At 36.8% G+C, this 24,494-nt stretch overlaps 3 protein-coding genes across 4 annotated transcripts; 1 reads left to right on the forward strand and 2 right to left on the reverse strand.

Moving 5' to 3' along the window:
• Positions 1-196: 196 nt before the first annotated feature.
• Positions 197-10,065, forward strand: ccdc93 (coiled-coil domain containing 93). Its single transcript, XM_058787466.1, has 23 exons — positions 197-328; positions 825-938; positions 1,010-1,104; positions 1,215-1,326; positions 1,604-1,702; positions 1,793-1,849; positions 2,069-2,169; positions 3,857-3,893; positions 4,468-4,566; positions 4,690-4,740; positions 5,263-5,349; positions 5,509-5,622; positions 5,719-5,781; positions 5,857-5,930; positions 6,645-6,726; positions 6,815-6,889; positions 7,260-7,331; positions 7,422-7,530; positions 8,247-8,329; positions 8,454-8,491; positions 8,635-8,719; positions 8,895-9,008; positions 9,142-10,065. The coding sequence occupies exons 1-23, from the start codon at positions 245-247 to the stop codon at positions 9,196-9,198; spliced, it is 1,902 nt and encodes a 633-aa protein (XP_058643449.1). The 5' UTR covers positions 197-244; the 3' UTR covers positions 9,199-10,065.
• A 161-nt stretch (positions 10,066-10,226) lies between these two features.
• ddx18 (DEAD (Asp-Glu-Ala-Asp) box polypeptide 18) lies at positions 10,227-17,792 on the reverse strand. Of its 2 annotated transcripts, none has more exons than XM_058787465.1 (16): positions 17,763-17,792; positions 17,268-17,329; positions 14,675-14,855; positions 14,195-14,350; positions 13,845-14,036; positions 13,241-13,376; positions 13,041-13,141; positions 12,761-12,960; positions 12,572-12,686; positions 12,346-12,485; positions 12,099-12,260; positions 11,857-12,009; positions 11,653-11,766; positions 11,325-11,381; positions 11,034-11,211; positions 10,227-10,581 (listed from the first exon to the last, which is right to left on the reverse strand). In XM_058787465.1, exons 3-16 carry the CDS (start codon positions 14,778-14,780, stop codon positions 10,436-10,438), a joined length of 1,956 nt encoding a protein of 651 aa, XP_058643448.1. In that variant the 5' UTR covers positions 14,781-14,855; positions 17,268-17,329; positions 17,763-17,792; the 3' UTR covers positions 10,227-10,435. The 2 variants fall into 2 exon arrangements, with proteins under 2 accessions (XP_058643448.1, XP_058643447.1); XM_058787464.1 differs by having other exon boundaries at positions 14,669-14,855; positions 17,763-17,790.
• On the reverse strand, positions 16,208-24,457 carry tfcp2l1 (transcription factor CP2-like 1). The gene is made up of 15 exons (XM_058787467.1): positions 24,143-24,457; positions 23,404-23,546; positions 22,948-23,021; positions 22,166-22,271; positions 21,976-22,082; positions 21,732-21,884; positions 21,291-21,401; positions 20,564-20,661; positions 20,423-20,474; positions 20,222-20,315; positions 19,439-19,529; positions 19,267-19,349; positions 19,034-19,176; positions 17,763-17,814; positions 16,208-17,329 (listed from the first exon to the last, which is right to left on the reverse strand). Exons 1-15 carry the CDS (start codon positions 24,202-24,204, stop codon positions 17,292-17,294), a joined length of 1,407 nt encoding a protein of 468 aa, XP_058643450.1. The 5' UTR covers positions 24,205-24,457; the 3' UTR covers positions 16,208-17,291.
• Positions 24,458-24,494: the final 37 nt, after the last annotated feature.

Raw genomic sequence — 24,494 nt, forward strand, 5'->3', positions numbered from 1 at the left:
GAGCTCCAGCCATAATAACAAACATCAGGAACTGATAAAAGACCAAAACACTCACGTCTTCACTTATTTAATTTGCTTTATTTAAACAAATGTTCAAACCGGTAATGTCTCAGTGATGTTTGATAGCTGAGCAAATGAGAAATGTTCTCTATGTTTTGCACTCATACTCTTCAATAGCAAACTGTTCTGACTGTGACAATGTTTGCGTCACGTTATTCATCTCACGTGACACATCGTGATCATCATGGCGGCCACCTCTGTGTTCCAGAGAGTGAGAACAGGCTCGAAAATCGGAGCCCAATATGATCAGGAGGGCAATCTCATCAAGGTAATACTGAAAACAAAACACTTAAACCCTCATATGCGCATATTTGCGTTTGCAGTCAGCTTTTATTGCTTTTAATGTTATGCATTCAACCAATCACTTTAACGTATCGGTTAAATAGAAGCGCATACATGTTGTGTTCTTCTTGTAAAGAGACATAAAGTAACTCACGCTTATATAAATGACGATAAACGCGTTTGCTAAATCAATACATTTAGCCTAATATGTAAATAATTATGTCTTACTGGGTGAGGAAGTCCTGCTGTTTAATATAACTTTTCAGGAGAATGGAACACAATGTACAGTAATATCAATTATTGTGCATTAAGAAAATAAATAACAGGTGTGATATAATATATGAGGCATCTGCAAATACAATTTGTAGATGCATTTTTGGAATTGTTTGGATATACTGCCTGAGTTCATTTTTATTTAAATAAGTGTGTTTTAATTGGATGAGACTGTATATATTGACTGGTGTATGTGCTGTGATTGACAGGTGGAGACACGTGAGGATGAGGAGCAGAGTGTCAAGCTTGCTGAGATTTTGGAGTTGCTGCTCGCTGCTGGTTATTTCAGAGCACGCATTAAAGGACTGTCACCCTTTGACAAGGTATGGCGGACTTTACCCACCTGTACCAATCAAATTAGTTTAATTATGAACATTCTCTGCTTGTACTTTAGGTGGTTGGAGGAATGACCTGGTGTATAACTACATGCAACTTTGACATAGACGTTGATCTGCTTTTCCAAGAAAATTCCACCATTGGTCAAAAAATGTGAGTGTGTAGAATAAACATATGAAGAATGAAAACTGACAGAAACCTTTCTGTTCAGACTGAACTGAATTCTGGTTAATGTGATTGTCTGTATCTTTTCCATTTCCAAGTGCTCTGACGGAGAAGATTGTGTCAGTTCTGCCCAAAATGAAATGTCCTCACCGATTAGAGCCTCATCAGATCCAAGGGTTGGATTTCATCCACATCTTCCCTGTTGTACAGGTATGTACACCTTCATATCTTTCGCATCTGAAAGAGCTGAAGACCTACATTATAATAAGCTTGGGATCAGTATGATTTTATGTTTCTGAAAGAAGTTTCTTTTGCTCTTCAAGGATAGAATAGAAAGTTGAAACGTATTGAAACAAACTTCTTTTGTAACATTATAAATGATTAATGCATCAATTAGACCCCCAAAATTCCAGTATAATTAGTTTTTTTTAATAGTGACAAAAAAAGTGTGAGAATACTTACAATGCATCTTTTGCGGCATCTATAGTGGCTGGTAAAGAAGGCGATTGAAACCCGGGAGGAGATGGGAGATTATGTTAGGTCATATTCCATTTCTCAATTCCAGAAAACACATGCATTTCCTGAGGTGAGACAACAGACCAACACTGAAATACAATTACAAAGCATTAACACTGTAAAGTGTCAAATATTTTACAATCTGTAATCTTTGTTTTAGGATGAGGAGTTTGAATTAAGGAAGGAGAGAGCCATCAGTACTGTGGTGAATGTGTGTGTAAGTATCTGTTAAGCTTTTATACATCAACAACACATCATAAGCTTTGAATTATGATGCTTGGCTGACTGGGTTTAAATTTAGCCGCTCTGCTGAATTTAATATTGCCCCCCATGAGAAACAGCTACAGTACTTATGTGCCATTAGTTCCTCTTCCTTGTATTTAATAATAGAAAATTGTGAGATGTTGAATATGTTGTAAATTGTGTTTGGGTGTAGGAGGTTTATGCTCCTCAGAGGCGTTATAAGCGGCAGGTGGATGCTGGGGAGCTGCTGGATGAAGAGTCTCGGGTTCATTCTACCTTGCTGGAGTTTGGCAGGTACTCTCTCTCTTCCTTTACAGGACCCGGGAATTTTGTACTCTCATCATGTCCAACTGGAAGTGAACCAAGAATTGTTACTGTGTTGTGTACTTCAGGCTTTTAAAAGAGAGTAGTTACCTGAGGAGTTGTTTATACACTACCGTTCAAATGTTTGGGGTCAGTAGGATTTTTTTAAAGTGCCCCTGTTATGGATTTTTGAAAATGACCTTTCATACAGTGTGTAACACAGCTCTAAGTGAATGAAAACAACCTGCAAAGTTTTAAATCTGAAAGTGCACCATGTATAAAGTTATTGTCTCTCACAAGAAAGAGTTGACTCTGAATCATTGAAACGAGTTGTTTTTAAAACGAATCTCAAGCCGTTTCATGTTGACATCAACATGAAACATTAGCATATTGCCCGCCCACTTGTTGGTCTTTTCGGTTGGTCTGAATGAAAATGCAAATTCATTCTTTGCCACTAGATGCCGCTTTTGGAGCAGCGGTGTCCCCGGTAACGCTGTACACAAAGCAGCACTGTGCTCACAAACGCTGCTTTATCAGGCGTGATAAAATGAAAATGAGAGCAATCGGACCAATCACAGCAGATTAGCGTCACGCAAAGGAGGGGTTTGCAAAAATGAATCGTTGAGCGATTCGTTTGGGAGTCGTTGAGCAAGTAAGGTAAAAATAAATGCATATTATAAGAAAATGAAAGTGTTTTTTGACCTTGCATGCATGTCAGCCTGTTGTTGGGGACTCCCAAAACCAAAATATGAGCCTTTCATAACCCATAATAGGGGCACTTTAATGTTCTGAAAGAAGTCTCTTACGCTCACCAAAGATGCAATTATTTGATCAAAAATACAGTACAAACCATTCAAAATAACAGTTTTCTGTTTTAATATATTGGAAAACATGATTTATTACTGTGCTGAAATTGTTTGTCACATTATAAACGTCTTTACTGTCACTGTTGATCAATTTAATGTATCCTTGATAAATCAAATTATTAATTTCTTTAAAAAAATCTTAGTGACCCCAAACTTTTGAATGGTAGTGTATGACAACATGTAGCAGATACACATTCAGAGTTTCAAGAAATGGCACTTTGATTAAAAACATTAAAATATGGTATGGCAATTGTAGTGTTTTTGTTTAGAAAATAGTATATTTAGTACCAATTTGGGGGGGGACCAGTTTTTATCCAGATTCTCTTTCATTCACCCTCTCTTTTGTTTCCTTCATCTTCACTGGTCTGTTTCCTGACACATGTATCAGCATATCAGGGTCAAACAAAATCTCCATTAAAGGCATCTATTAATTCTTGTTCTTCATTCGCTTCTCTTTTTCTTTCTGTCTGTCTCTTTTATTTAACTCATTAGTCCATGCCTTCTTATATCACAATACATGCAGTGAGTATGACTGAAGCTCAGTTTCTGGGAATGGGAGTGACGCAGATTGACTATCGGTCAGATTGGCTTTGCATCAACTGCATTAATGTCTTTACTTTTGCATCTGCTCTAGTGTTGTTTTTCACACATTGCATCTAAATGTACTGCATTGTTCATGTGTAATTTCCTGTCATGTGGTGCGTTGTGCCTGTAGTGTGATGTGTTTTGAAACTGACTCTTGCAATGAGCCGCATGTTGTCTGTAATGTGAACATGAAGCATTTCAAATTCCTTCTTTTCTGTTTTTCCTAGGCGCTATGGATTCAGCAAACAGTCTAAAGCAGGCACTGTGAGTATCAGATGACCAAATCATCACATAAAAAGTCCAGTCAGAGAAGATTACAGTTAAGCAACTGACTCCATGGATGTCCATGGATAAATTGGATAAATCTGAAAAAGTAATGGAATTTTATATAGTGGATATTTTTTTTCTAGTTCAAGCTTTGCAGTTTGCTAGAAGTTGTTCTTTGTGCGTGCAATCTTTATTAAAAAAAAATGTATCTAGTAATCTTAAAAAAGTGGAAAAGTAATGGGAATATGTTGGTAATAAATTGATCCAAGAGGTGTGGCAGCTTCTGGTAAATTTTGTCATTAAACTAAATCATAATTCTGCTCTGTACTTCAAAAGTAGTCTTGCAATAAGAAACACGTTTGAATCAAAATGTTGCAGCTTTCAGTTCTACAGGCAACTCTGTACAAATCAGCAAAAAAATGTGTTGACTTTTTGTGTGCACTGACCCTAGATCCACCCCTGTGGTGTCCATCTGGGTATAATAGATCACAGATGGACAGTAGGGCTTGGCACTGACCTTTGTTGCTTTTGATTGGTTGTTAGTTTGATCATGTGATGATGTTTCTAACAGACAGTGGAGCAGAAGCAGGTGTTGGCTCAGGGCACGCAGGGTGTGCCTCCAGGAATGGCCCAGGTGTCTGAAGAAGAGGACCTGCAGGCAGCAGAGGAGGTCAGTTAGGATTATATGAAACTATACTTGGCCTATAAAAACTCTCACTTGTTCTTAAATCACCCACTCTTTATCTGACCAAAGTTAATGTTCCATTAACCAATCTGGATGCCTTTTTTACAGCTCCGAATCAAAGCCTTGATGACTGGAATGGCTGCCATGGCAACTGAGGAGGTACATTTCTAAACATTTAAAACGCAAAAGAGTTTAAAGGGATAGTTCACCTAAAAGTTCAAATTCTTACCCTATGTCGTTCCAGACTTTTATGACTTTCTTTTTTTTTTTTGTAAGTATTTTTGTCTATATAATAAAATTAAGAGTTACTCAGTGTTGTTTGGTTCCCAACGTTGTCCAAAAACTTTTTTGTGTTTCGCAAATTGTGCAGAAAAGAAAAGAAATTGATAGAATGACACAAGGATGAGTAAACAATCACAAAAATTTCATTTTTGGGTAGGCTGTCCCTTAAAAGGAATAATTTCCACAAAAATTTAAATTAAAGTACTGTATATGGTCAGAACGACATGCAGTTGAATAAGTAATAACCATTTTTAACTTTTGTTTAAAGGATAATTATTTTCTTGTATGTCCACTCCTTCTTATCAAGGCAGCCTTTAAGAAAAAGAAAAAAAAACATTAGCAGTCTCATTATTTTACGCTATTTCTGTGTGTGTGTGTGTGTGTGTGTGTGTGTTTTAGGGGAAGTTGTCAGCCAGCACAGTGGGGCAGATTGTTGGACTGCAGTCTGAGGAGATCAAGCAAATTGCCACTGAATATGCTGAGAAGGTGAACGGTGAAAACTCCACTGAACCTCTAGGAAACAGTCCCTTTATTTTTTACCAAGAACAATGACTTGAGACTGGAATACAATTTTGGAATTTGCAGTAAAACAAAAATTTTTGTATACTGTGTTCCAACCTGCTACATTTATGTGTGATTGCGAAGGCGGAGCGCTCTGTGGAGGATCGGCCGGAAAGATTCGGACCTGCGCAGCAACACAGACGTCAGTTGGCATCACTCAACAAACAAATCACTCAAAAAACAAAAGAGTTTGAAGAGGTAATACACATTCGTACACACACCTCACATTACAGCTTTGAGAATACTGATACCACAGTCACTGTTTATATCCTCATTGTTTCTTGATTTATTCAGCTGCAATCCAAACAACAGGAGGCTAGAGCGGCATGTGAGGATGCTAAAATCAAACTAGCCGAGGTGAGACAATTAGGCACAGACATATACTGACAGATAACTGGTTGACTTGGACCATTAATGTTTGTGTTTGTTTAGGCCTCAGCACAAACTGAAAAGCTGGAGAGAGAGCTGAACTCACTGGAGGACGTGGAATCCCAGGCAGATTCTGGGTAAGCAAACAGAACACCTGAAACGATCTGAATTCAGGCTGTATCTGAAATCGCTTGCTCTCTAAGTAGATTCCTCTGTTGAATAAGTACTTCCTGTTTGTATTTAAAGTATATATTTAGTATGAATGTAAGTACTATAAATGTCCTGTGAATATTAATGTAGTTTGAACATACAACATTTGCCATGTTGGCTTTGTCATGTGACTTAATGGCATCAGTTGCATCTCTTCACTGCTGTTCACAACTTCACTCCCATGGCCTCATGGGATATTAAACTCGCCAGAAGTAGCAGGGTACTTTTGCTTACTGTTTTATGAATACTTAGAATTTGCACATGCTACACTTTTTGCATAATCGAAGGCGACGGGTAGGTTTAGATAAATGTAAGGTGGGAGGAGTTGGATCTAGATCCAACCACACCCCCTGGATCTTGTGTTCTGCAGTGAGGACCATCTCCATTTATCTGCAAAGTCAGCTGAACAACAACAGTAAATGTGGGTTACATAGTTCAGTCTACTTCGAAATAGATTATTTTCTTCTTGTGTATGTTATGTTTATTGCTCTAATAATGTTGTGCCATCAGCTTGGCATCACGCCAACACCAAAGTGTATAGAAATCGGATGAGAAAAACTAAAGCCAAACAGCATGACAATTCTTAGGAAGGATCAGTATCCATGTGTTGTATTGAAGTATTGTTTGTTTTTATCGTTCAGGTTACTGGAGAAGCTTCGTGCTTTGGTGGCCATGAATGAAAACCTCAAACATCAAGAGCAAACGTTCCGCTCACACTGTCGCGTATGTTTTCATGACAACCCCATTGTTGCAATACTTTGGCTTGTCAGTTGAAGATATGAACGTATCATTAACAGTAATGTGTGTATAGGAGGAAATGACCCGTCTGCAGCAGAATATTGAAGAGTTGAAGCTGGAGTATGGAGAAGAAGGAGACGAGAAGAAGGTGCCTACATAGTCATCCTAACTGAAATGGAACCTCTTAAGTGACTGATCTGGAAAGCTTTTCATAGGCAGCAACCCTTTTTGGTGTTAGGATGCTGCTATGCTAATGGCATAATAAGCATAATAGTACATATCATAAACAACTATTGGACAAAAACCCAAAAAGATGAATTAGATATAGCTTTTTCCTTCACTCTGTCACTTTGTCCATTATCTTGGATACAATCTTTCTCTTACCTTTCTCAGTTGCCATATTTCCAATGCACATTTCCGAACAATCCTCCTAATGGGAATGTGCCACAATTTTGGAACAGAGCTGATCTGTCATTCTTGTTGATTCTCAGACTTACCCTCTGCATGTGTGTTTGTAGGAGATGAATATGTTGATTGATGAGCAGTACACTGCAGACAGAGAAAAGCTGCAGAAGATCCGTCTGCTAATGGTAGGTCAAGAAATTGAACTGATGGTTTTAATCAGCAGATTACTAAAGAGATTCTTCACTCTCACTGTTTTACTCTACTGCCCCCCACAGGCTCGGAGGAACCGCGAGATTGCCATCCTGCAGAGAAAGATTGATGAGGTTCCCAGCAGAGCCGAGCTGACCCAGTATCAGAAACGCTTCATTGAGCTGTACAGCCAAGGTGCGTGTGTGTTTAAAGTCAATTTTTTAAAGACGTTTAATGTTTTACACTTTTCGACCCCATATTTTTAATTATAAAACAACAGTGAAACAAGACTTCTCCAGTCTTTTAGGCCCTGTCCACACGAATGCGGGTATTTTGAATGCGTTAGTCCACACGCAAATGCAACACCAGGTCACTGAAACCGAACATTTTTGAAAACTCCTGCCAGGGTGAAGATTTTAAAACTCCAGTTTCAGTGTTTTTGTGTAGACAGCCAGCAGGCTTGTGACATCGGAGCATGCACCGTTATCTCCTCCTACTGGAAACTTTTTCAGGCTTCTGATTGGCCAACATGGCTTTATGGTTGAGATTATATTGCTGCCTGTTGGTTTGGCATGCTTTTGCATTTTCATGTGGACGGAGATTTCTTTAAAAACGGAAGAGGGAAAAACTGCTTTTGTACAATTGACCTCACGCTCACAGTCAGATCTACCTCCATCCAATCAACAACCTATAGTATCAACTATATTGAACAAAGACCCTTCATTACATTATTTTCTTTCTAAATAATCTGATTACTCAGATGCAGGTCGCAATACAAAAGAAAAAAACTCTCACTGCTTCTGTTACTCTATAGCTTTAAGATGTTGGTTATAAAATAGATCCAACTGAATGAGCTGAAATCAAAGCTGTGGCTTTTTGAAGCACTCTTTAATTGTTCATTTGTTTTTCAGTTTCTGCAACACACAAAGAGACAAAACAGTTCTTCACACTCTATAACACCCTGGATGACAAGAAGGTTTACCTGGAGAAAGAGGTATCAGCTTTATGTGCTATTAGGAATTAATTTTTTTGTATTCATGAAGAGAATCAAACTCTAGTCAAGAGTGTAGTGTTTAAAAGGGTGTGCAGTAAAATTGAAACTGTCTTTTCTTTCACAGGTCAATCTGCTGAACTCCATACATGATCATTTCCAACAGTGAGTTTCAAATAAAACTCCAGGATCCATGTGGAAATTTCCTAATATTGCAGGAAGATCCTCAGACAGTCTCAGATGATTGATTTTTGTAATGTCTATCCTGAAGGCAGAGTTGAATGTAAAGTGTGTTTGTGTGTTTTTAGAGCCATGGCTTCGTCAGGAAGTAAAGAACAGTTTCTCAGACAAATGGAGCAAATTGTGGAAGGAATCAAACAGAGTCGCATAAAGGTACAAAACCAGACTACTATATCATATAACAGATGAAATCTTATAATATTGATTATTTCTATTCTGCATATGAATTGTTTAATTCCACTCTCAGTATTTGTGGTTTTACCCCATCAGACAGGAACATGAATTGCATTAGTGTGTTTTCTAATGTGTTTTTTTTTTGCACTTAAAGATGGAGAAGAAAAGACAGGAGAATAAGATGCGCAGAGATCAGCTGAATGACGAGTATTTGGAGCTGCTGGATAAACAGAGGCTGTACTTTAAAACTGTCAAGGACTTTAAAGAGGTAAATACTCACACGAGTTTATAGTTTATATTCATTTCTTCCCTACTTCTTTACATAGGGTGTATAGACATTTATCTATTGATAATTTATATTCTGGATTGAGGAATCAAACAAACGGTTTTGTCTGTTGCAGGAGTGCCGCAAGAATGAGATGCTGTTATCTAAACTGAGGGCAAAGGGAGCGTCATAACAGTTGGATTTGCACCCCCCTCCCTTTTAATCCACAACTCCCAAATAGCACTTCAAAACTCTTATCACATTCCCTGATGTTGGTATTTCATTGCATTACAGCTTCGTGCTGAAATCACATCTGCTTTAAGACTGAGACACTTTGTTCAGTATGTTTGTGTTAGCCTAGATTTTTCTAGGTTCAGAGATGACGCATGTAACTTATGTACTGTTAAACTGGAAATGTTTTGTGCCTTGCTGTCGCCTTATTTAAACCCATAATGTATATAACACACATTACTAATCACCTTTGTTTTTGTATCACGATCATAAAAATCTGCTGCCATAAGACCAAAACACATTAAAGGAGAAATTAACTACCTGCCGATCGGACAGATTTATTTACTGAAGTGGTTTCAGACTAGCGAGGAGTCGCATATGATGCACTAATGGTAAAAACAACCTGGCATCTTATCAACTCTTCAGTTCACAGATTGCCTTGACCTGTAAATAACATTACAACTGAAATGTGCAATTCTTGTGCACATTTTAAAGATGGCAAGCCTTATGGCCTCTAGGACTGTACAATATATAGGATATTTACAACATATTTAACAAAATACTAAATATAAAATGAACCAACCTCATGACTATTATGATATTAATGTGCTGCTTTTTATTTGACCAGTATGTTTTCTTAAAAACAATTTTTTTAATAAGGATAAAACGCTTATGATATAGTTCATTGGTTGTTAACTGGTATGTTAATTCCTTTTGCATCTCACAAACAAAAATATTTGTGTGGCATTCTACAGGTTTTAAAATGTTTAAATAAAAAAGCAAGCATTGTTGTTTGTTACATTGGTGCATAAATAAATGATTAAATCTTTCTCAGAATTTTCTATTCTGTGAAACAACATGGAAAATGTCTTCTGTATGAGCCATTTGATGAAAATCAAAAGGCTGATCTATCAAACCCAGGTTGCCCCTAAGGTTGTAGGTTCAATCTTATGTAGAGAGAGCAGACAGCGTGAAGAAGTATTCACAATACAAGTTTCTATATTTAATAAGTTGGGCCAATAACAATAGAAATTCAGCATCATATAACGGCTTCTGAAAACAGATTTCTGTACAGGCATGGAATGCAGACTGATCAGAGCTCTTCTCAAACGATTGAGAACAAATTAACAAAATGACAATTGTGTAGTCTGACAGTTACTCCATATAGAGGTGCATCACAAGGACGATTGATCATATTCTCAGCGTGAGAACTGTCTACCATCTCCTTTCCTTTTGTTGACATGTTTGAAGATCTTGGCCTTGTGGACGTTCTTAGATTTCTGGTAGCCAAAGCCTCCGCCGCCACCTCGCTTCTGCATCTTCACCCCTTTACTGCTGTGAACGTCTGAGAGAGCAAACAGTTAAGGAACAAACACCACCCGTAGACTCAACTTATGAATACTATAAATAATATAAAAGCCTTGGTACTGCTAATAGATCTACAGTACCATTCAAATGTTTCCAAAAAAATATTAACCAGCATAACTTTTCATCAATTATAAAAAAAAAATTCTTGAGCACCAAATCAGCATATTAGAATGATTTCTGAAGGATCATGTGACACTGAAGACTGGAGTAATGCTGCTGAAAACTCCATTTTAAATTTGTTAATTTCAATTGTAATTTTTCACAATTTTTACTGTATTTTAGGTCAAATAAATGCAGCCGTGGTGAGCATATTACCATCCTCAAACGTTAATGCATGTACAACCATGATTAAACATCAAAAACTCAAGCTATTATGTAACAAGTTCCACATGCAAGAATATTCACTGTAATACAGCGCTGAAAGGATACTGAGGTCCACAAAAGGCGGCACTTTAAACCCAAAGGACATTGCCACTTTCGGGAGGTCGAGCGTCTCTACATTATAGATTTGTTTGAGGGAATGCGAGTCGTAAGCCCTGACGTAGGATTTGTAGGCCTCCTGAGCTGATTTGTGAAGGTAGTAGTTCTTCTCGATCAGCTTCTCCAACTGCAAAACACCAAAGCAAATACCGATTTTAAACAGGTTAATTAGGATTCAAAGGGGTTATATTTAAAATGAGTAAGAGATTTAGTTCAATTTGACTGAATATGAAGTCTCACCTGAGATTGAATATCAGAGATTTTAGCCCAGGAGAACTCAAACTCACTCAGAGGGACCTTTAGAGGAACACAAGAGAGAAACAATAAGAAATGCATTTCTTCAAGATCCATCATATTTTAGTAATCACTGATATACTATTATACTTTGTTAATATTTTGAATTAGATTTAATTCTTAAATTTTGATATGTCCATAGTATTTATTAATTTTATAAATAAGTTTAGTTAACGTGTAAAGTTATACTGAGTATTTAAAATCCTGTCATGATCACACAAAGCCGACACATATTGAAAGCCAATATAAAACCATAACTATAGGGACTTCATACTTTGGCCTGTTTGAGAAATCGTAAAAAGCCGAGCTCCTCTGGTCTTAGGATCAGGAGGGCATGTCCTCTACCATTAATACCACGAGCTGTTCGTCCCACACGGTGGATGTACTCCTAAATATCAACAGAAAAGTCACATAAAAATCCAAATACAAGCACATATATCTATCAGCAAAGCTGGACTAGGGGGCATTACTGCTGTACCTTTGGATCATCGGGTGGGTCATACTGAACTATCCAGTCCACCTCTGGGATATCTAGACCTCTGGCAGCCACATCCGTACAGAGGAGAATGCCAGAGTCTGCGTTGCAGAACTGGAAAAACGTTGTGGTTCTCTTCGTCTGTTTCTGCTTCCCCTGAAAGACCGTGAAAACAAAAGCATTCATCACACTGCTTCAGCGGCACTTCCCATCTCGCTTTGTGTGCGTATGGCTCCGTGACTCACGTGAATGGCCATGACGGGCAGATCGATGTAATTGAGCAGCTCATAGTGGTACTTCACAGACATGCAAGACGAGAAGAACACCATCAGCTTCTTCTTGCGGTTCTTCTTCAGAAACGTGAAGAGCAGTAGGAAACGTTTCTCCGAAGGACATACAACATATCCCTAAAAACAAACTCAAATATTATATCACACCCACAACACATGATCAACTGGTACTGATAAAGGAGTGAGACAGGCGAGCATTTACTTGTTCTAGTCCTTCCACGGTGGCCGTGTCTTTGTTGTCGTCCACCCCCACATACAGCGGCTCCTTCTTGAGGGAGATTCGTGCAAGATCCTCCACCTTACGTGTCTGTGTTGCGGAAAATAACATGGTCTGTCTTTTTTCTGGAAAGAAAGAGAAATATTTAAGGATGTGCAAGAACCCTGGTTACAGGAAGTGATGTCAGAGTGACCAGGTTAGTTGTTCTTACTAGGCAGTATTTTGATGATCTGCTTCAGTTCTTCCTCAAAGCCAACCTCTAGAATCCTATCAGCCTCGTCAATGATCAGACACTGAAGGTTCTTAAACATGAACCCGGGGGTGTTCTGTGGAAAGAAAAAGAGGTCAAGTACACTCCACAGACCCGTGTGGCAAAGCTGTTGATTGTAAAAGGCCTTACCTGCAGGTGATCGAGAAGTCTGCCAGGTGTAGCAACCAGGATATTGACTCCATTGGCGAGTTTCTGGGCTTCAGCGGAACGGTTGCTGCCGCCCATGATGAGGCCGTATGTGTGCACATGATGACTTATCAGCTCTTTTAGAACACCATACGTCTGCATGGCCAACTCACGAGTGGGAGACAATATGACCACTCCAGTCCCTGATACACACCATAGCCATGTCACACCTCTAAGGTCACACTTACATCTCTGCTATGACTATAACAATATGTACACTCACCATTTCTGGGCATAAATTTGAGTTTGTAGATAAGCTCAATGGAGGGAATCAAGAAAGCCAGAGTTTTACCGCTTCCTGTTTTAGCTGCAGCCAACACGTCTCTGTTGGACAAGAATGAGCACATATCTCAAACATTTATACAACAAATATGATTACTGTACCACTGAAACCCCTCAAAGTCTGATGCACAACAAACTCACCTTCCTTCCAGCAGAGGTCGTATGGTCTTGTGCTGGATCTCAGTCATGGTTTCAAACCCCATTTCCTTCACTCCCTTCAGTGTATTCTCACTGACCACTTCCGCCAACGATGCAAATGACTTGTCCTCAAACGCACCTGAGAAAGTCACCAGTGAGGAAATCAAATCATAAGTTACCTTTTCATATCTATGAGAAAAACCACAATAAGCTTCTAACAAACTGTTCTTAGAAAGAATGACATTTCAAATGTTATTAAAAAAAAAAAAAAAAATGAAAAAAAAAATAAATGGTACTTTTAAAATTATTTTTGTCCAAGAAATAAATAGGCTTATATTTTAGAAAGAAAACTGTTTCAAAAGGTTTTGTATTTCAAATAAAGCAACAAATACAGGTGTTCTTTATCAATTAACTTAATAAAAGGAGTAAAAACAATTAAAATAAATCATGCATCTTATATTTTATCATTCAATAATATGCCCAGTAAAAAAAGAAAATGTTTTTTTCCCCTAAAAATAGCCAAATTGATTGGACATCTAATTTTTCCCACTGAAAAGAGTGGATAACTAGACTGTGTTTAACAGGTTACAGGTTATGTCATGTTTACCTGTGAGACCAGTAGGAAGCTCTGGTCCATCTTCATCACTATCATCCTCCTCAGCTGAACCCTCTGTGTCATCATTTCCATTCTCTGGCACCTTTTCAGGCTTTCCACATTCCTCCTCCTGTTTCTCATCTTCTCCATCTGATGCTTCTGTTGTCTCTTTAACATCATCCTGCTTTTTGACCTTTTTCACACCTACAGGACCAGATCCATTACTACAGAGAATATACATACATCTCAAATGCTTTAATTAAACTGCATATTTAGCAGCCACCTCTCTAGACACAAATATTGCCCACTGACAGTCCCATAGTGACTAACCACTAATCATCACAGCAATATTAAATACTCACTAAATGTTGCGTCCCCTGCACCATCCAATTTTCTTTTCTTTTTCTTCTTCTTGATTTTCTGTGAGGTTTCGCTCTTCTCAGTGGAGATACTTTGCTGCTGCTGCTCTTCACTGACGCTTGGAGCAGAATCAGATTCGTCCAGCACAACCTTTACCTCTGCCAGATCAGAAACACATAACGTTATAATGCATTTCATCAACTCCGATGTAAAGAAAAGAGTAACGTTACGCACACTCAATATGAGGAGTCGGTTAGTGTATAATGTTAAAGTTCCTCAATACAAATACTAAACAACATTATAATTACGATTTTATTAAACTTATATGTCGTGTTGCTAATTTAAATACAACTGACTAAAATAAGACCAAACTTTACGAATCCACCGAGCAGTGTGATTATCACATGCTACATCCGAGATAACGTCTGAATTAATTAAACACCGCGTTCATCTTTACAATTAAAGAGAAAAATCACCTTCACCGTTTTCATCTTCTTCCTTCTGAGTTCTGAGCAATTTGCGTTGTTTATTTTTATCACTTCTCTTCTGAATTTTCTTGCGGAGAATCTTCATCTGCATGTCCGCCATGGCTGTAGATAAACACGTGTGTGCGCGTGCTGCGTGGGGTCCTTAGCTCAGCGGCCTGCCTCACACTACGCCTGACTGAAAAATAAAGACCCTTTAAAACACATTACATCTTTGGGTTCCGTCGTTGTCAACAGCGACACCGTGTACGTTTTGACCATTTTATTTCCTATTTGGAAAAAAAAAAATAACGTGAAAGGAATAGACTACTCGTCGTTTTATGTGTAGTTTAACGAACGGAAAACTAGAATTTGGCTCAATTTCTCATTTTCGCACGTGTGGTTAGAAAAGCTTGATTGGTCATACTCATACCACTTCTATACTAAAATATAACACAAAGACGTAAATATATAAAAGACGTACGTTAAATAAATAACATGTGAGACGGTGATAAATGCTGTAGTAGTGGCTTAAAAGTTGTTGCTTCTGTCCTGTTAGATTAAATTAATCTTAAATATTACTTCTATGTTTTACAAACATTGGCATTCATACTGACTGTAAAATACACTTTGCTTGAAGCATTGACGCTCTCTAGTGGTGCAATGGAGGACATATTCTATCGATTTTGACGTGTGTCCGTGTTTGTAACGTAGCGTAGCGTTTGTTTGTTCATTGTGCGCACCTACCTTTATGAAATTTAACTTTATGCTATTATGGCCTATTATGCTAATGATAGAATTCTCCCGTTGTGCATAAACGTCCACCGTTGCACATTGTTAGTAGACAAATTAAACTACTAAAAATATGAAGTGTTTTAAGAGTTTACTTACACTGAAACACACTGGAAACTATTATACTAAAAATGATTCAAATAACCTCGTTTTATGGTATGCATGTGTTGCTAAGCACATTTGTCTGTGCCACTACAGGGGTTGGGAACTGAACACTGAAATGGCAAAGAACAGTGGATTTAGTGCTGATCACTGAAGTGTGCAGCTTTCCACATCATGGAGTAACATACACAAAATCAGCCTTACTCAACTACACTGACCTCATGACTACACAGGAATTGGAGGAGAATCTGGGTAGAAACCAATTTCTTTTGTCAATAAACTCTGTTTCATAGCCAGCACATTTCACAAGCTAAAACTAGACAACCTACTGATACACATTATCCCAGGGTAAAGATTTGTGTGGTCGGTCAAGCAAAAAAGTACAGCTGATTTGTAAAACTGTTGTAGGACTATGCTCACCTTATATACAAAATATACACACATCACCTCTGTTAGTGTGGTGCAAATAACACTTTTATTTTTAACACTTAATATTTTTTAAAGCTTATCAAACTGAAGGGTTCATCAGACGAGGCTTACAAATAAACAGGTGCTATCATACAGTTCAAAAAGCTTTGTGAAAGATACATAATAATTAATGAGTTACAAAAATATGAATCTAAAAAGCATTGTGACAAAAAACAAAGCAATAAAAGATCCTGAGCAATGACTTTATTTTGATATCTTCAGTCTGTGATGAACAAAAGAACCAATTCACTCCAACATTATTGAGAGATTATTTTCTGCTAGCAATTATTTAGAGAGCTATAAAATCCATGTTTGTGTACAATAGTGACATTAATATTAGGTAACACCAATATCTATTTTATAAATGGCCAAGTATATAATTATTATTATTTTTAGAAACATATCACATAAAAATCATTACATTAAATATAAACAAATATAAGATTTCTTTTTTTTTTGGTTAAGGCCGTCTGCATCTTAAATCATGTTTTTGATATTTGTGACCCTGGACCACAAAACCAGTCTTAAGTCGCTGAGGTATATTTGTAGCAATAGCCAAAAATATATTGTATGGGTCAAAATTATAGATTTTTCTTTTATGCCAAAAATCATTAGGATATTAAGTAAAGATCATGTTCCATGAAGATATTTTGTAAATTTATTACCGTAAATGGTTCAAAACTTAATTTTTGATTAGTAATATGCATTGCTGAGAACTTCATTTGGACAAATTTAAAGGTGTTTTTCTCAATATTTTGATTTTTTTTGCACCCTCAGATTCCAGATTTTCAAATAGTTGTATCTCGGCCAAATATTGTCCGATCCTAACAAACCATACATCAATGGAAATCTTATTTATTCAGCTGTAGGTGATGTATAAATCTCAATTTCGAAAAAAAATTGACACTTAAGACTGGTTTTGTCGTCCAGGGTCACATTTCATATCTAATAATAAAAAAAGAAAAGAAAAAAAAAAGAAAAAGAAAGTCTGATGATGGTTTAAAAAGTAGAATGCCACAATAACACTTTAATTGTAATAAAAATAATTTTAAACAGAAATGTATAAACTGGACATGACTTACATAAAATATAAAATAATATTTTAATTAGTTACAAGAAAAAGTTTTACTTTAAAATACAGAACAGTCATCTACATCATACAAAAATTATCCACATTCATTCGGTTCACATTCCACCAGGTGATATTTAACTTAAACAGTCCAGTATTGTGAAAATTTGCTAAAGGCACCTGTAATGCTCCAGTAGTCTCCGGTCACTTCAGTACAACATGGTAGCCATCATTACTTTCATCTGCCATCACACAGGAAAAACATAGCCGATATTAAACACTCATCGAGAAACGAGAATCAGACACATACTTTGACTGTGATATATGAAGTGATAATTTTTGCTTTATGTTTTAAATAGTAACTTGTTTTTTTTTTTTTTTTTATAAAGACATTCCATTCTAAAGGACTCTTTAACAGTTGCCTGTTCAGTGAGTTGTGAAGGTCAAAAGTGTGACGCAACCAGATGCTACCTATGATTTCTATGTATTATACAGAATTCCTGCTTATCAAAGTGTTTGCATTTAATGTAAAGTCTGCAAATATTTAGCCTTCAGAACACACTTTTTTTTTTTTTTTTGTGCAATGGCAATTTTCACCACATAACTCCAGCTTGATAAAACATGCGGCCCAATTGGTATAGTAAAGATAATTAAATAGCATGTCCATGAAGTTACCTTTCATAGTGCTGATAATGAAGCTGGTCTCTTCTGTAAAGTTCTGCACCATCTGAAAAAGCCAAATACGTGCAGAGTGACCTGAATGCATTGTAACACAATTTACTGATTATTTTAAAGTGTATGCTTGGGTTACTGTATTTCCTGGCACACTAATCTATTTTAACAATCAGTAACTGGTTTCAGTTATGAATTTAAGGAAAAGAGTGTTCCTAAAGACCAAGCCTATAATGCTTTTTGTCTATTTTTGGAGTGTATGGAAAAGAGCAGTGTCAACATTCGATTAAATACCTTTTGTGTTTTATAACGAGTCCTACACATGACGTGGGCCATATATCATGGCCACAAACTAAGAATTAGTTCCCAAAACTTAAATTGTTCCTTCATTTTAATTAAATGGTGGCAGTGTTGAACTAATTTGTTCCCTTGTTTTAATTAAATCAAAGCAAGGTAACAAATTACTGGCCACAATTAATTAATTAATTGAGGAAACATACAAGTCATGGGAACAAATTCTTAATTTGTGACTACAATTGAACTAAAACGAGGGAACGAATTAATAAAATGAGGGAACGAGCTCTTAATTCGTCACCACAATAAATATATTTTTGTCTGCATGTCATCTCATAAACTAATCCTAAAAATAAATGTCAAAAAATAAACAAACTAAATTTATTCCTGATATACAAAATGTACACTACCTTTGGGGTCAGAAATGTATTAATGTTTTTTTAAAGAAATTAATATTTTTATTTAGCAATCAAGCACTAAATTGGTCAAAAGTGACAGTAAAGTTATTTATAATGTTTCAACTTTCTATTCGTCAAAGAATCTTGAAAAAAATATCACAGTTTCCACAAATATATTAAGCAGCTCAACAGTTTTTTTCAACATTGATAATAAAAATATTTATTGAGCAGCAAATCAGCATATTAGAATGATTTCTGAAAGATCATGTGACGCTGAAGACTGGAGTAATGGCTGCTGAAAATTAAGATTTTCCATCGCAGGATTAAATTGCACTTTAAAAATATATAATAAAATAGAAAATAGTTATATTATTTCATCATAATAAATTCACAATATTAGTTTTTTTTTACAGTGTCAAATAAATGCAACCTTGTTTAACATTAGAGACTTCTTTCAATAGAACTAAAAAATCTTACCAAACCCAACTTTTGGATAAACTACTCCTTGGACAGGGTTATATAACCAACAGTTTCCAAAAGATCTGTAATCTCTGGAATGCCCTGCACTCTCTGCCCTCTTACCTCATCTGAAACCAAGACGTGGATCCCCGTCGGCCCCTGTCTGTATATGCGACGGATTTGCTGTGAGGGAACATTATATAGATTGGCTATCTTCTCAGTGAGCTCAAGGACAGTTAGGTCCTCTAGGTAGAGAGCATGGTACACTAGACAAAAACAATTAGACAATTAAGAATAAACATAACGCACGTTTTGCATGTCATAAAAATCATAAAGGATGCTGTGATGTCTCCTACCATCATCACCCACTGCTTTGGTGTGCAGTTGGTTCCTGTTCTGTAGCTGGGATACATAGACAGTGAGACGAGGTTGTATACACCTGGGGAACATTGACACAGGCAGTGTTGGGTGCATGTTTGGACACATGCTAGGATGAATCGCAAGTGTTTGAATAAATATACAGCTCACCGTCCTTTGATTGCATTGAAAAGACGGATGCCGTCAGCAGGACCACAGATCTGAATAAAGTCTTCTCTTCCCATTTTCAGCAGATCAGAACCTGAGACATTAACAAAGCAGTTCAAATAGCATCTAATAATTAAAATTGTGTAATTTCTAGTAAAAACTTGAACATGGTGAATTTGTTTCAAAATGTAGTGTGTTGCATATTATTGTGGATGAAGTGAGAGTATTGTTGATTATAAATATACTACCATTCAAAAGTTTGGGGTCAGGAACACTTACTTTGTAAATTTAATTAAAAATAAAAAATAAAAATCTCTACTGCTCACCAAAGCAGCATTTAGTACATCAACATACCGAAAAACATTCGGTATATTACAGTAAAACAATATATATAAACAGTATATTATTACAATTTAAAATTACTGTTTTTTTGGGTGCTCAAGAAACATTATTTGCGCTTATAATTGTTATGCTTCTAAATATTTTAGTTTTTACAGTCTTGACTGTCACTTTCATTCTGTTTAATGCATTTTTGCTGAACAAAACTATTAATTTCTTTAATTATTATTTTTTTTAAATAACTACTGAACCCAAACTTGTGAATGGCAGTGTATAATTTTAATTCATTAATTTTTTTTAAAGAATAGATAAAATAAGTTTTTTACCAAACATTTGTGTTCAGCAACATGTTAACTCTTACAAACAGAAATGGTGCATTAGTAGGCAGTTCACTAGAATTTGTGACAGAGTCGGTAGCTGTAATTCTCATTGAATATTTCAGCTAACCTGAGAAGCCAGAGAAGAGCCTGCAGAAAGAGGAGAACCTATTACGATGGAGCCACTGCTGCGTGTCCTGCATGGAGAACGATGGCAACAGGTGCTACATGGCAAAAAGAAGAAGAATAGCATCATCCATGTCCTCAAACACAAACCTATAAAGATAAGAGAGCATGGCATTAATGTTTTTAACCTGCCCGCTATACTTACATCAGAGCAGCTGGGCAAAAGTAGCTCCCCCTGCTGGTCTGGAGAGCAGTTTCTATAAATGCAATAAAACAGGAAAGCAGTTGCTAGTTATGTTCATGTTTATGAGTTCAAGATGTGTTTTCATACTGAATAAGGACTCACTCCTCTGGGAAGCTGTAGGACGTGTGAGCACTGTGATAACCAGGAGATGGAGTGTTGCTCGTTCTGCTGACAGATGGGGCTTCAGGCCAAGGGGAGCACTGAAAGAAAAATAAAATAGTTCACCTATGTTTGGTGACTGTTTCGGACCCACCTTTTGACCTTATTCTCAATATGGGTTGCTTTGGTCCATGATTCCTTTGAATCATGTGAATTCCAGTCACATCTTGCTTGCGCGAGAGAGCTTAATATTTCACTATGACCAGTCAAAGTAAAGAGGCGCACTCACAGGAGACATGGAAAATACAGTGGTTATAGATGTTTGATGTAGACCGCTAGCTTGAAAGATTGCAATCATTAACATACAGACAGATAATTCAACCAAAAGTGAAAACTGTCACCGTTTACTTACTGTGCTGATACTGTATTGTTTTCGGTCTTCCTTGAAATACAAAATTACACATTAGGGAGAATGTCAAAGCTGCTCTTTTCAACAATGGTGATTTATGTTGTCAAGCTCCAAAATGGAAAAGTTTTAAAATTAGCCCATATGACCTGACACATTGAAATGGAATTGCAAAAAAGTAAATGGAACTGGTTCTCAAATATCATGGCCAACTTTGTGAAGCACTTTTTCTGTTTTATGGAAGGCAACAACACAGCTCTGAAATGTTATCATGACATCTGATGACACAAACAAGCTCAAATGCTACCAAGACCGATGTCTCACCTCAGTCAGCACTGTCGTTTTATAGGATGGTTGATATTTTTCTCTATCCTGAGGACTCTTTTTCTCAATCTTTTCTCTGTCAGTCTTGAGTTTGCGATCTGCACCTTTTGGCTTAAGGAGAGAGAAAAAAATCATTAAAGGGATAGTTCGCCCAAAAATGACAATTCTGTAATCATTTACTCACCCTCATTTTGTTACAAAACTGTAAGACCTTCTTTCTTCTGTGGAACATAAAAGAAGGTATTTTGAGAAATGTCAGTGTTTTTTGTTGTCCATAAAATGGAAGTCAATGGGGCCAGTGTCCCAGCATTCTTGAAAATATCATCTTTTGCGTTCCACAGAAGAAAGAAAATGCATGGAGGTCATGAGGTTAACAATCTAACATCTCCACAAAGCACATTGTGTATTACTTATCTTTTAAGAGTCCATAAGATGCTCTACCTTGAAGACTTTGACCTGACAGCTGGCGGAGCGCATGTGTTCAGTGTATTCTCCGTGCACACCAGCTGCGAAGGTGTCTATCTGAATGCGAAAGGGGACGCCCTTCTCTCCTCCATGTTTTCTAGGAGTGAACTCAGTGCTAATGCAGTTTACCTGGATGTAAAGGAACAGAAAATTTACCACCGGTGTTACTCAGTTTAGAAAACTAGCATATAGGGAGGTCAGAGAGAGAGAAAACATGTACCTGAATGAACACAGAGGCATTTTTGTCAGGATCCCAGAGAAACTCTATGGTGTTGAGCTGCAGTGGGTGGGCCCGTGGCTCCATTATGCCTGCTGACAACGGGATATCTGACCATAACACATTGAACATAGTAAATCATATGATAAAACATTAGATTAGTAATGTGCTTTATTAGGAAAGCAGGCCCCACCTATATCCAAGATTCTGTCTCCTGGTCGGTTCCACCTCCATCCCTCCAGCTGCTGATGCTCTGTGTACTGCAGCCGTCGGTCGTGAAAAACTACTCGCACTATGCTCTGAAAACAGCATAGGATAGTTTAGTGTCAAGAAAGCATCACACATGTCACCATGATTAAAACCAAGTATTATTTTCTTGCATTTTCTTCAGTATTTCATAAAGCTCACATTTAAGGCTTTAATATTTACTTTAATGTTGCCACAAATGTTTACATTTAGGTTACTACAAGCTACAAAATACACGTGTGTTGACTGCATTACATTTTTTATTTGGTATGTTGCATATTGTTTTGTCCCTTTGACTATGGTGTATTTGCAACTATGTTGTCATTTATAATATTTTATATTTGTAATAATAATGTCTTAGTTTGTGTCACATGCCTTGAATAGGCCACCTGTTGGACAGCAACATAACTAAAACTTTAAAAAATTACCATCCGTTTTTTGAAAACTTTCAAAGAGCATATTATACTTCAATATAAGAACATCTGATCATCTTTACAAAAGTTCACATCATTATAAATGTATAAATACCACAATATTTTACATTTTTCAAAACCATAAACCATTGTTTAAGTTTAACATAAAAAAAAAATACTAAAGTGATTAATAAAAACTAAATTTGGCTATGAATGTGGAGGGGAAGATTTAGCAGTACTGTAACTAGTTTATAGAAAGGTGATGCATACTGAAAAAGGTTACATAACGTAAAAACACAAAATCCCTTTAACCTACCTTTACATATTTACTGCTTATATCTGTATACTCCACTAGTTTCCTGTTAAGCATACGGATTTCATAGGACTGACCTATAGTGCATTAAAACAAGACAGATTAAAATGAAAAAGCAATCAGAGAATCATTAAAAACAACAACACATTGACAGTACAGTTTGTAATGTTCAATTTTACTGCCAATGCAAAAATGATTTTAGAATAATGTAAAAACAAACAAACAAAACAGAACTTAGGTTCACTCTTTATGCAGTGTGTTGTTGGTTTTGAAATAATCATGGACTTCAGACATCAATAACTTTTGGTTACTCCATGATGACAAAAGTACAGGCTGATATGAACTGGCAAAAAAAATATTACCATGAGATGAAAATACATAAATCCTAGTGTTTTGAATGCAACATTAAATGTCGGCTTAAGTTAAACAAGCACAAGAAGGTAAGTAATTTAACATGACCTTGATTGAGATATGTGAGTGTTTCGTCCTGGAGTTTCACAGCTGGAGATGTGGCTGCACAAAGCACATAATGAAAAGGAGACACTCGGATCTCCGCGGACTGCTGCTCCTCTTCATGCTTGAGAAACGGAGCAAGAGCATCTCTGAGAGAAAACAAGCGAAGCAGAAGCTCAAACGCCATACCAAGTGGCCACACTAACAAAAAACACAACACAAAAAGTAGGATAGAACTCTTTGAAGTACATCGGAGAACACTTTACGCGCAATCATGCAAGAATATTATAATATTTTCAGAACGTGCTTTGGTATATATCCAAGTGCCACTGTATATTTCAACAGGTTCCCGAAAAGGCAGATGTAGCCAAACAAATACCTCACATGTTGAACAGATTAATCCAGAATGATACATTAACATCTATTTTTATACTTGCACTCGAGAATGATTGAGATTTACCTTGATGTGGCTCTTCAGAAAACAAATTTTACTAGCTGATTATTGACTTGCTGCTTACTAAGTTAGTCACCTGAGCTGTCATACGTTTTCTTTATCTATATAACGTTACAGTACTCAAGTAGTTCCCTCGTTAAAGACTTTAAGTATACTAATATATATTTTTAAAGATAGTTAAATATTTGTTAAAGTTTGTTAATGATTATTTCATTTAAAATAATTTTTACAACTTTAAAAAGTTAAATAAATAAAATCTCTAGTCTACTAAACTCGCGTGACTGAACTTACCTTATATAATTAGTTTGCGAGTGTTGTTGATAGGTTTCAGGATGGCTGTGCCAAAACAGCATACTCTCCAAGTCAGTGACGCTCTTATCCAAAAAAAAATAAAAATGAGTGGTCAAACTCGTGGTCGCCGTTGAGGGGACCGTGAGGGCCGCAAAGGCTTTTCTGAACCCAACGTGTCCGCTGTCTTTTATGGTCGCGTGACGGCCGTCAGGTGACCTGTGAGTGTCCCTCACTCTTCCTTCATCCTGCACCGACGCTCTGACGGACTCTTCTGGACCACTCGTTTAATAACAAACGCAGCTGGTAAAACTGATACGGTGTACATGTACATCAAGACTGAGTTGCTTTATTA

Source organism: Onychostoma macrolepis, chromosome 09 (genome assembly GCF_012432095.1).
Source record: "Onychostoma macrolepis isolate SWU-2019 chromosome 09, ASM1243209v1, whole genome shotgun sequence".
NCBI classification, from domain to species: domain Eukaryota; kingdom Metazoa; phylum Chordata; class Actinopteri; order Cypriniformes; family Cyprinidae; genus Onychostoma; species Onychostoma macrolepis.

Excerpts from the sequence above, each read along its gene's own strand:
- ccdc93 (XM_058787466.1), top strand. The coding sequence starts at position 245 with ATGGCGGCCACCTCTGTGTTCCAGAGAGTGAGAACAGGCTCGAAAATC. Across the intron at positions 939-1,009 it reads GACTGTCACCCTTTGACAAG|GTGGTTGGAGGAATGACCTG; the intron begins GTATGGCGGACT and ends CTTGTACTTTAG. Across the intron at positions 8,330-8,453 it reads AGGTTTACCTGGAGAAAGAG|GTCAATCTGCTGAACTCCAT; the intron begins GTATCAGCTTTA and ends TTTCTTTCACAG.
- ddx18 (XM_058787464.1), bottom strand. The coding sequence starts at position 14,780 with ATGGCGGACATGCAGATGAAGATTCTCCGCAAGAAAATTCAGAAGAGA. Across the intron at positions 12,010-12,098 it reads TGCCCGTCATGGCCATTCAC|GGGAAGCAGAAACAGACGAA; the intron begins GTGAGTCACGGA and ends ACGGTCTTTCAG. Across the intron at positions 11,212-11,324 it reads TCTCTGATATTCAATCTCAG|TTGGAGAAGCTGATCGAGAA; the intron begins GTGAGACTTCAT and ends GGTGTTTTGCAG.
- tfcp2l1 (XM_058787467.1), bottom strand. The coding sequence starts at position 24,204 with ATGCTGTTTTGGCACAGCCATCCTGAAACCTATCAACAACACTCGCAA. Across the intron at positions 21,402-21,731 it reads GTCAGGTCAAAGTCTTCAAG|CCAAAAGGTGCAGATCGCAA; the intron begins GTAGAGCATCTT and ends TCTCTCCTTAAG. Across the intron at positions 20,475-20,563 it reads TCCTACAGCTTCCCAGAGGA|AAACTGCTCTCCAGACCAGC; the intron begins GTGAGTCCTTAT and ends TTGCATTTATAG.